General features: G+C 42.8%; 1 protein-coding gene across 1 annotated transcript; it reads left to right on the plus strand.

Annotated features, from left to right (window-relative positions):
- Positions 1 to 4,168: 4,168 nt before the first annotated feature.
- On the plus strand, positions 4,169 to 7,152 carry LOC121141072 (secretoglobin family 1D member 2-like). Its single transcript, XM_040747910.1, has 3 exons — positions 4,169 to 4,329; positions 5,954 to 6,147; positions 7,005 to 7,152. The coding sequence occupies exons 1-3, from the start codon at positions 4,191 to 4,193 to the stop codon at positions 7,041 to 7,043; spliced, it is 372 nt and encodes a 123-aa protein (XP_040603844.1). The 5' UTR covers positions 4,169 to 4,190; the 3' UTR covers positions 7,044 to 7,152.
- Positions 7,153 to 10,840: the final 3,688 nt, after the last annotated feature.

Raw genomic sequence — 10,840 nt, forward strand, 5'->3', positions numbered from 1 at the left:
TCTCCAGACAGGACACCTGAGCCCTCCTTCACGGGTACTCACAGCTGCTTGTCCAAGGCTGAATCTTCAACCTCAGTGAAGTAAAGGCCTCGAGGAGTACATGGGACAGTGCATCACAGACCAGCATGGGGAGGGGCTCCACTCGTGTCCCAGGCATATGCCCCTGCCCTGGCCCCTGCTGGGCTGGAAGCCCCTTACCTCATTTCCAATTCTAAACAATACCCCACCCCACAGTGAAGGGACTATGACTGTTGTTTGAGCTTTACCTGGACACTTGGTGGAGTCCAATCTCTGGAGTGTGGATAATGGTCACTGAAGCTGTTTAAGGGGACAATGAGGGGACCCACAGGGCTCTTGTGCTTCTGCTCTGAATTTTTCTCTCTCAGAAGCGACTTGCCTCAGGCTTCCAAATGGAGTTTGGGGCAGGTTTCATGTCTCAGCTACACTAAACCCACATTGCGAGGATGATTCAGTGACAGATTCTGTGCAAGGAGAGTGGTGTCTTTGGAAAGAAAGAAGGTGTGGGATAGCCGTGATGGCTGTCCTGCTCCCGGACCCCAGGAAGACCTGAGACACTGACACATGAGCGGAGGCCACTCGAAATGCCATACAACGCTAACAGTGGGAGACATCTCGAGAGAACTCTTTCTGGGAGCTTTGTGTATTTTCATGATAAAAGCATCCCAAAGGTCTCTAGAAGATAGATCAGGTAGAAACCTCCAGTTTAGACTAGGTCTCTCTGAGTAATGTCTGGCTGTGGGTCTCTGCACCTGCTCCCTTCTATAGCCAGAGGAAGACTCTCTGGTGACAACTGGACAAGGGACTGATCCATTAGTATAGCAGAATATCATTAGGAATCATTTCATATTTTCCCCAGTCATGTTTGTTACTTTTACCCTAGATCTCTGGGTTATCTAGTGTCTAGTTCCTGGCCATCCAGGCAGGGAAAGGCATGGGCTCCCTCTGATGGCATGGGTCTTAAGTTAAACTAGTCATTAGTAGGCCAGTCGCACAAGTTCTGTGCCACCATTTCCTTAGCTCATCTTGCAGGCAGGGCAGATTTTAGGCAGAGGGTTTGTGTGCAGGTTTCTATTTCGATAGGCTGCAGAGTACCTTCTGGGGATAAAGACACTAGGATATAGGGGTGAAGTCTCCAAATCCACAGCATCTTGAACTCTCTGTGTACAATGTAACAGTGTGGATGTTTTCCTAGGCAATAGGGCCTCATTGTCTGTTTTCAAAGAATGGTCATCTGTCTTACGATCAGCCTGAGTTCTTTAGGGTCCTCCATGGGACCTCCTTGGCCAACAACTCAACTAAATGTCACCTCACTGGAAGCCATACCTAGCTTCAAAGGTGAACATTTCAGTCCCCACATCATCCTTTAAGGAGTCCTCAATAGGGTCATCCTGGTAGGTCCCAGGAAGTTTCTACTACACTAAGTTATCATACCTCCCCAAGTGCCCCCCAATTCCCGCTGTCTCTACCTATACATACTCTCTTCCTACATCCCTCCACTATGTGGTCACTCCTGTTCCTATCCCCTTCAATCCCTGGTCCACCCTCAGAATCTATTCTATTTCCCCTTCCCAGGGAGATACATGTTTCTACTTTATAACCCTCCTCCTTACCTAACCTCTCTGAGTCTGAATTGTAGCTTGATTATCATTTTGCTAAATGGCTAATATCCACTTATAAGTGAGTAGATACCATATTTGTCTTTCTGGGTCTGGTTTACCTCACTCACGGTGATTTAATTTTAGTTCTATCTTTTGCCTACAAACTTCACGATGTCATTATTTTTAAAACAACCAAGTGTTATATACCACATTTTCTTTATCAATTCCTCAGTTGAGGGACATCTAGATTGTTTCCAGTTATTGGCTATCATGAATAAAGCCATAATGAGTCTAGATGAACAAGCGTTCTTGTGATAGGATGGAGAGTCCTTTGAGCATATGCTCAAGAGTGATATAGCTGGACCCTAAGGTAGATTGATTCCCAGTGTTCTGATGAACTACCATATTGATTTCCTTAGTGGCTGTATGATTTGGATTCCCACCAGCTATGGGAGAGCATTACCCTAACTCCACATCCTCACCAACATGAGCTGTCACTTGTGTTAGTGTCTTAGCCATTTTGATGGGTATAAGATGGAGTCTCAAAGTAGTTTTGATTTCCATTTCCCTCCTGGCTAAGATGTTGAACATTTCTGTAAGTGTTTCTCAGCCATTTGAGATTCCTCTATTGAAAATTCTCTGTGAGAGGGGTCAAGACCAGGCTGGAGAAACCCACAGAAACGTTGACCTGAACAAGGGGGATCTCATGGACCCCAGGTAGATATCTGAGAAACCAGTGTAGTATTGTTCTGGACCCTCTGAATGTGGATGTCAGTTTGGAGGTCTGGTTAATCTATGGGGCCTCTGGTAGTGAATCAGTATTAATCCCTAGTACATGAATGGACTTTGGGAGCCACTACACATAGAGGGATACTCTCTCAACCTAGACACATGGGAAGGGTCTGGCCCTGCTTCAAATGATATAACAGACCTTGAAGATCCCCCATGAAAGCCTCACCCTCCCTGGGGAGCAGAAAGAGGATGGGATAAGGAGCTGTTGGAAGACAGGGAAGGAGGGGAGGAAGAGGGAACTGGGATTGACATGTAAAGCAAGCTTGTTTCTAATTTAAATAAAAAGAAAAATAGATCTGTACCCCATTTTTAATTAAATTATTTGTTTTTTGATATCTAATTTCTTGAGTTCCTCATATATTTTGGATATTAGTCCTCTATTGGATGTGGAGTTGGTAAAAGTCTTTTCCCATTCTGTAACTGACTCTTGGTCTGATTGAAAGTGTCCTTTGCCTTACAGAAGCTTTTCAGTTTCATGAGGTCCCATTGTATTAGTTTGGTGGTATAGCCTGAGCTATCAGTGTTCTGTCAGGAAGTTGCGTCCTGTGCAAATGTGCTCAAGGCTATTCCCCACTTTCTCTTTTATCAGGTTCAATGTGTCTGCATTTGTGCTCATGTCTTTTATCGTCTCGGACTTGAGGTCTGTGGGGGGGATAGATATGAATCTATTTATATTCTTCTACATGGAGACATTCAGTTTGACCAGGACCATTTGTTGAAGATTTTTTCTTTTTTCCAGTGTGTATTTCTGGCTTCTTTATAAAAATCAGGCGTTTGTAGGTGTGTGGATTTACCTCTGGGTCTTCAGTTTGATTCCATTGACCCTCCTGTCTGCTTTTATGCCAATACCTTGAGTCTTTTACTACTATAGCTGTTTAGTACAACTTGAACTCAGGGATGGGGATACCTCCAGCAGGTGTTTTATTGCTTAGGGTATTTTAGCTATCCTGGATTTATTGTTTCCTTATTTGAGGTTGAGAATTGTCCTTTCAAGGTTTGTGAAGAATTGTGTTGCGGGTTTGATGGGAATTGCATTGACTCTGTAGATTCTTTTTGATAGGATGGCCATTTTTACTGTTAAGCCTAAGAACTCCTGCTGACCCTTTGTGTTTTCTTTATGTGGCATAATTAGCAATGGCTCCCTTTTTGTTTCACACTTTCATCTTTTTTCATGTTTTCGACATGAGTGTAGATGTGCATTTCTCTGGTGTGTTCACAGTTCTCCAGAGCTGTGTCTGTGCCATTGGCATGTTTTTTTTTGTTTTGTTTTGTTTTGTTTTTTTTTTTTTTGCTTTGTCCTATTCAGGGTTTCCTTCCTTAATTAATTTGGAGCCTATTTTGTTTTTGTTTCCAGTGCACTGAGGTCATTTCTTTCAGAGCTTCTTGAACTTTTGATGTAGTTATATGCCAGGGTTTAGATGAGTATTGGCAAGGTCCAAATGCACAGCTCTCATTATTCCAGGGCCAGTATTTGGAGGTTCTGTGCCCTGGAAAGTGTCATCCTGTTGTCCAGAATCACGTGTGCCTGTTGAGAAGGAGACAGCTCAAGTGCAATAATCAAAATCTCAAAAGTAAACTAAAACTTCACCAATTGTTTCCTGGGGAATGTGAAAGGTCACCTGAAGGAACAATGATGTTCCCATGAGGCGGTTCTCCTGGGCTCCAGCCCAACAGGATGGAGGGGGTGAGGGGATCAACCCTCAGTGATGCAGAAGGAGGGCCTACACCAGGTCTTGTGAGCTGCCATGTGTTTGAAGGGCAGGACCAATAAGCCTCACCATGTATAAATATCCCTGGTCCCTAGGGGCTCTGGTAGACTCCATTGGCTCATCCTTTGCTAAGTCTGAAAACAAACTGAGCACCATGAAGCTGTCCCTGTGTCTTCTGTTGGTCATCCTGGCTGTTCATTGCTATGAAGGTGAGTATCATTTAAGATGAGTCCAGCCACAGCTCCTGGTAAGTTTGCTTCTTTGAACAGTTGGTAAGTTTATGTGTGATAAGGTAAGTCAGGAAGAGCGATCTAAAATTTCTTCCAGCCTTTTTTTCTAGCCCTCATAAAAGCCCAGATACATTCAACTAATCTTTTCCTATTTAGGAAGCTGATGGGGTTGGGGGGAGGACAAGATGGCCATTATGAGTAAAGTTCAGGAGAGGAGTTTTGTTGTTTGTGTTACTTTTAAGTTTATTGTCTTTGTATCTGGGAAGGTGACTTGAGAGAGCTCCGTTCCACAGTCAATGTTTCTCCACTCTGAGGAGAAGTAGGCTCATGTAGCCTCATCTCTTTTCTGGGGGTTCCACCAATAACGGGGATGGAAACAGTGCAGTCATTACCACTAAGATGTCCACTTTCCTAAAATTAACTAATTTTTTGCAAGCAATCCATTTGTGTGTGAACAGATCATTCCTACATGCTCAGTACCTTTAAAATGAACCAAGTTCCATGGGCAGTTACTCTCTTTCCTTTCTGCATCTCCCTCTGTCTACCTAACTGCCCCACATGTGATAGTCTACAATGTGTCCCTACAGCCCCAATGAACCTGCTTTAGGTCCACATCAGATGCTGTTTGGCTGCCTCCTAAGGACAGTATTGTCATGCCCTTGGGAACACTGGGACTGGTGGTCCATCCCTGATATCCAAGCTAGGTAAATCTGAAACATGAGGAACTTTGGTCTGGGGCAAGCTCAGACCACCTCTGGAGTTAGGGAGGGGTGTTTTGTTTATTTTGTTTTGTAAAAGGGTCTTGAAGGGAATGTGGAACCTAGATTAGGAGAAATGATTTCCTCAGTTCTGCTGAAACATTCATCTAAACCTTTAGAAACCATAGGTTGGTGTCAGCTTCCCCTGTCAACCTCCCTAGAAGTAAGTCTGAGCATCAGTGTGGAAAGGCAAAGCTTGTCACAGTTTCCCAGATATGCTCTGGTGTGTGTCAAACTGATCAACTCAGTTGGGCAGTGGTGGCACATGCCTTTAATCCCAGCGCTCAGGAGGCAGAAGCAGGCAGGTCTCTGAGTTTGGGGCCAGCCTGCTCTGCAGATCAAGTTCCAAGACAGCAGAGCTACAAAGAGAACCTTGTCTCAAAATTAAAAAATAAAACCCTTGTAACTTTAGCTTAACTTCTGACCTTGGACTGTACTTGATGCAATGACCTAATTCCATCAATTTCAAAATGTCGACTTTCTATACATAAGCAGTCGGCTTGGTTTTTACTTTTGCATCTCTCGTACAATTCTAACTCTTCTATTCATGTCAAAGATGGATAACACAGAACTTCATTTTTTCAGCTATCAAAGACTCATGCAAATGCTACAGAAGATGCAGTCAAACCTCCAACTATTAGAGAGTCAATAACAATCTTTCTTCAGTCCCTTGCTGTGTGACCTTGAGGAAGTCACCCTGTCCTGCTTCAGTCACAGGAGTGAACTATGATACTGGTTATCCTATCCAGTCTGCAGCCTTAAGTCAGAGAGACTCAAGCAAAACAATCAATTAAACACGAAAAGTAATTTTGACTAACTGAGTTCTTTCTCCTTACACTTTCCAGCTAATGCTGCAAACGTCTGTCCAGCAGTTCTTTCTGTAAGCAAATCTTTCCTATTTGACAAGGTGGAGAAATTTGAGGCCTATCTTCAGACATTTAACGCACCTCCAGAGGCTGTTAAAGCAAAAGTGGAAGTGAAGAAATGTATAGACAGCACTCTGAACTATTTAGAGAAAATGGAAATGGGAAAAATACTGGTATGTTCATTTTTCTTTACACACACAGAAAGCTACAAATGAAGTTGACCTGACATTCTGTGGGGAACACATAGATGGGACGAGGCACTAGAATTACAGGTCACCAATGGTAGGTAGGTTCAAGAATACACTGCTAATTTGAATTCAGTAATAACTGTGTCTGGAATAGGTGCCTATTTCTAGAGGTCCACCCTAGACGCCACACTCTTGGGACACACTGAGAAGGACAAATGGGGCCCTACAAAGGGAGGATTCAGGGCTAACTCTATTCAATCTACTGGGAACAGTGCTGAAGTTGACTTCTACACAATGAATGGATATTATCTCTCTTGAATGCTGTGGGGAGTGATGGTGGTGAAAATCACAGACAGGAGGAAGGAAACTGGAGACAACCTCTTAAGAGCAAAATACTGATGGCATGCATTTCTCTGCCACCTTTGCTGGCCCTGCCAGGAGCCTGTGGACATCCTGTTTCCAATACTTCTTATTCACTTTTGCCCGGGGTGCCCCTGGTCATCCCATTGGAATGAAGGTAGAGCTCACAATTCTAAATCATCAGAGGAAGTTATACCTGAGGAACTGTGACATACTCTGGAACCCTCCTAGTCACAGAGACTTTGGGACCTGAGTCACAATGTTGAGTCCATTCAGAGTGTATTTTCCTGAATTTGGAAAGAATTTCCACTAATGTGCATCATTTGATGTAATTTCCCCACAGCAATTCAGTACTTCTGCCAAGCACACTTTGGGGCCCTTGCAGCAGTGTTCTTCCAAGGAGCACTAGTTTGCTAACTCTTTTTCTCTGGGAGTTTCCTGATTCTGCTCACCTTTCTTCTCTTGTTTCTGTTTATTTCCAGGCAGAAGTCGTTGGGTATTGTAAAGGAACAGAAAACTGAAACATGGCTCTTCCTGGTCTCCATTGCTTCTCACAGATAAACTGACTTTCCTTGCCCAATGTGAAGGTTTCAACGTCTTGCACTAATAAATTACTCTCCTTGCATGTTATCACCTGTCTGTCGTTATCCTCAATCTTGGGTCTTGCACTGAATGGGTTTTGATTTAAAAAAAAAGATTTCCAGTAATAAGTCACAGAGTTAATCTCTATCAATATGACTATCAAGTCTGGGGATCAAGCTTCAGGAACATTGGTGTTTGGGCAAGCATCATCTTGCACTGCTCTACAAGGAAGTTTCTCATTTCTGTAGCCATAAATGAAAATTATCACATATGAAAACAAACATTGGCCCCTCCTGTGGCCACTGTACTAAACTGTCTCATTGCTATCCATTACCACATGCCAGTCACTGCCTAAGTACTCCAACTCAGTATCTTCCCCATCCAACCCATGGCACTACTTATGGCAAGCTCCATATTCTGAAAGAAAAGCCTTGGTTGTCATAAGCTTCGTTAAAGTAGATCCACTGTGCTCTCCATTCCTTAAAGAAATGCAGCACAACATATGCAAGCTTGTGTCCTAATCATATCAATTTACAGTTTCCTTCCTTATGACTCTCTCAATATTTCCACATTTTCTTCCCCAGGAAAGCAGTCATGCTTTCATACCACATCAGAGCACAGAGAAAGACAAGAATGGATTTAGTGATGCCTACTGCCTACTGTTCTAAACTTGGTCCATATCCCAGAGTCTGATGGGTGCTTGCCCTAAAGGACAGGAAGAACACCCTTCAGAAAGTTCAGGTTACTAAAATCCATACCTTGTATGACTGACCAAGTAAACAAAAGAAAGAAAGAACTCTTCTGAGAATGTTATACAATCAAGGGCAACACTAAAAAAACAAACAAACAAAAAAAGCATACACCACCATAAATGTTTAGGTAAAACTGATGTTCCAACTGCATTACATCTAATAGGAAAGAAACTGAGATAGAATGTTGTTGCATGTTTTTTTAATTCTTGGGCTCTTTTGGGGGGCTGCCACCCAGCTCCCAAATAAATCTCACAGTCTTATTATTACTTATAAATGCATAGTCTACTCTTGGCTTGTTTCTAGTTAGGTTTTCTTAAATTAATCCCACCTACCTTTTGCCTCTGGGCTAATACCTTTCTCTGCCTTTTAAATATCTTACTTTTATTCTTACTCTATGACTGGCTGTGTGGCTGGCCCCTAACATCCTCCTGTCCTTGTTCCTTCTCCTCCTCCTTGATTTTTTACCCCCAAATTTCTCCTCCTATTTATTCTCTCTGCCTGCCACTTCCACCCATCCTTTGTCACACCCCCCACTGGCTATTGGCCATTCAGCACTTTATTAGGCCAATCAGGTGTTTTAGACAGGCACAGTAACACAGTTTCTCAGAATTATACAAATGCAACAAAAAAGAATGCAACACATCTTTTATACAGTTAAACAAGTGTTCCACAGCATAAACAAATGTAACTCATCTTTAACTAATATCATACCACAATGGAATGCCTAGGTGAAAAAGAATGGCAGTCATTAAAGCCATGTGTGCAACACAGAGGTCAAAATTTAAAGAAACAGTAGAAAAATAGAATTGAAAAAAACAGAAGGAAAAATTTCCAGAATTAAACCATATGAAACTGAAAAAGCCACAGAAACCCGTTCCTTCTCCACACTTATAGTTGGGTGACATGGAGAATTTCAATGAAATACAAATCTTCTTCCACAAAAAAAAGCAAAAAGAAAAACACTAAACTGTCTCAAAGTAGTGAGAGTGAAAGGGAAACCTAACAGAAAAACTTGTAGGTGATGTGGCAGACAAAACATTGCTTCCTTGCAACCCTGGGAAAGAGAGAGAGGTGGTGATATTTTGTTTGTGATCTGCAAGTAAACTTACCTGAAGATCAGAGTGTGGAGCTAAGCCACTAGTTAGCCATATAGGGCAGGCAGTGGTGGCTCCCACCTTTGATCCCAGCACTTGGAAGGTGGAGCAGGAGGGAGCCATAAATGGGCTACAAGAAACCCTGTCCCAAAACACACAATCATTATAGCACATGATCTGGATCTGTAATGAGTATATTTTACATCAAAACAAATACTGGGGCTAGGGAGGCATCTCAGTCAGTAGAGTGTCTGCTGCACATGCCGGGACAGGACTAATTTTGGATCCCCAGCAGCCACATGAAGCTACTTGTGATGATGGAAAAACTTGTAACCCAGCACTAGTGAAACAGAGACAGGCAGAACCCCAGAGCTACCTGGCCAGCCAACCTAAGCCATTGGTGAACACCAAGTTCCTTGAGAGATGAATGAACAGTTAAGTGCACTTGCTGCTCTTACAAAGGACCTGATTTCATTTCCTAGCACTCATGTTGGATGTCCCACAGCTACCTGTAATTGCAGCTCCAGCCTCATTTTCTGGTCTCCTACACACACACACTCACACACACACACACACACACACACACACACACACACACACACACATCTTAGGGAAGAAACTAAAACTAGATCTACCGTATGACCCAGCTATACTTTATTATTATCACTTGTTTTGGTGTTGGTTGTTGAGTTTACAGCCTCAACACTGTATCTGCAGCCCCAGCTAACCAAATTCTGAATATATTTCAAAAGAAAAAAAATGAAATCGACATACTAATGAGATACCAGCACATAAATATTTGTTGTAGCACTATTTACAACAGCAAAGATATGTAGCTATTAACATAGGTAAGGTATATAGGGTAAGTGACTATCAATGGATGAATGAATAAATGTGCCATATAAACATGTGGGACATTATTTGACCATAAAGAAGGGTGATATCATGCCCTTTATGGGAAAACGAGTGGTACTAGAGGATATTGTGTTAAGTGAAATAACCCAAACATAGAAAGAAAAAAAAGTACTTCAAGTTCTCTATCACACTAGGAAGCTGAAAGGAAAAAGGGTGGAGTGAATGCAAATGTAACTAGACATGGGAATGGCGAGAGGGTGGACGGGGAAGACTGAATTTGATCATTGTGTCACCATCCTGAGCCACCAAATTGCTGATGATCTATTGTTCTATCATCAAGTGGCCCTTGCTTGCAAAGACTAAAGCCTGGATGGTGATAGCCACATGCCTTCGGTTAGCAAAGTATCGCATACTGTCAGCAAGCTAAAAGGACAGACCCCAGGATGCCTCTGTTTGGTCCCAGTGTCATGTCAACACTGCAGGTGATCTTGGAATCCTTCTAATTTCATAATAAAAGCATAACCACCAGTGCTATGAACCCATGCATCTGTGTCCAAATGAGTCCTTCCCAAGACTCTCATCTGCACCTGTCATGAGTTTGAAGGCTCTCCAACTCAGTACTCTAGACAGCTTTGGCAGTAGGCAGAATATCAAATGCCCCATGAACAGAGAAAAAGTGCTCAGAGTCTAAAGGTACCTTCTCTCCAGGCAGGTCTAGGGTTTGGACTCTTAGCGCTGGTTTATAAGGGGTACAGTATGCATGCTGTGATGTGTGCCACTATGCCTGGCTATTTTATGTTGTCTTATTTTTTTTCTTTTTTCAGAGCTGAGGATTAAACCCAGGGCCTTGTACTTGCTAGGCAAGTACTCTGGCACTAAGATAAATCCTCAACTCCTTTTAAAAACTTTAAAACTTTCCCTGTGGAGTGTTTACACTCTGTAAGCCCCAGCTTTGCCAGGACCATACCAGGAGCATGGATTCCTAGCATGGCCATAGAAACCCAGTGTTCACTCTCTGCTATGGCCACACGTCAT

This window comes from Mesocricetus auratus, unplaced genomic scaffold, assembly GCF_017639785.1.
Source record: "Mesocricetus auratus isolate SY011 unplaced genomic scaffold, BCM_Maur_2.0 Super-Scaffold_4256, whole genome shotgun sequence".
Taxonomy (NCBI): Eukaryota; Metazoa; Chordata; class Mammalia; order Rodentia; family Cricetidae; genus Mesocricetus; species Mesocricetus auratus.

What these genes read in the sequence shown, in the direction of transcription:
- LOC121141072 (XM_040747910.1), top strand. Translation starts at nt 4,191, where the DNA reads ATGTATAAATATCCCTGGTCCCTAGGGGCTCTGGTAGACTCCATTGGC. An exon ending in GGCTGTTCATTGCTATGAAG is followed by an intron (nt 4,330 to 5,953) that starts GTGAGTATCATT and finishes TACACTTTCCAG; the next exon opens with CTAATGCTGCAAACGTCTGT. An exon ending in TGGAAATGGGAAAAATACTG is followed by an intron (nt 6,148 to 7,004) that starts GTATGTTCATTT and finishes GTTTATTTCCAG; the next exon opens with GCAGAAGTCGTTGGGTATTG.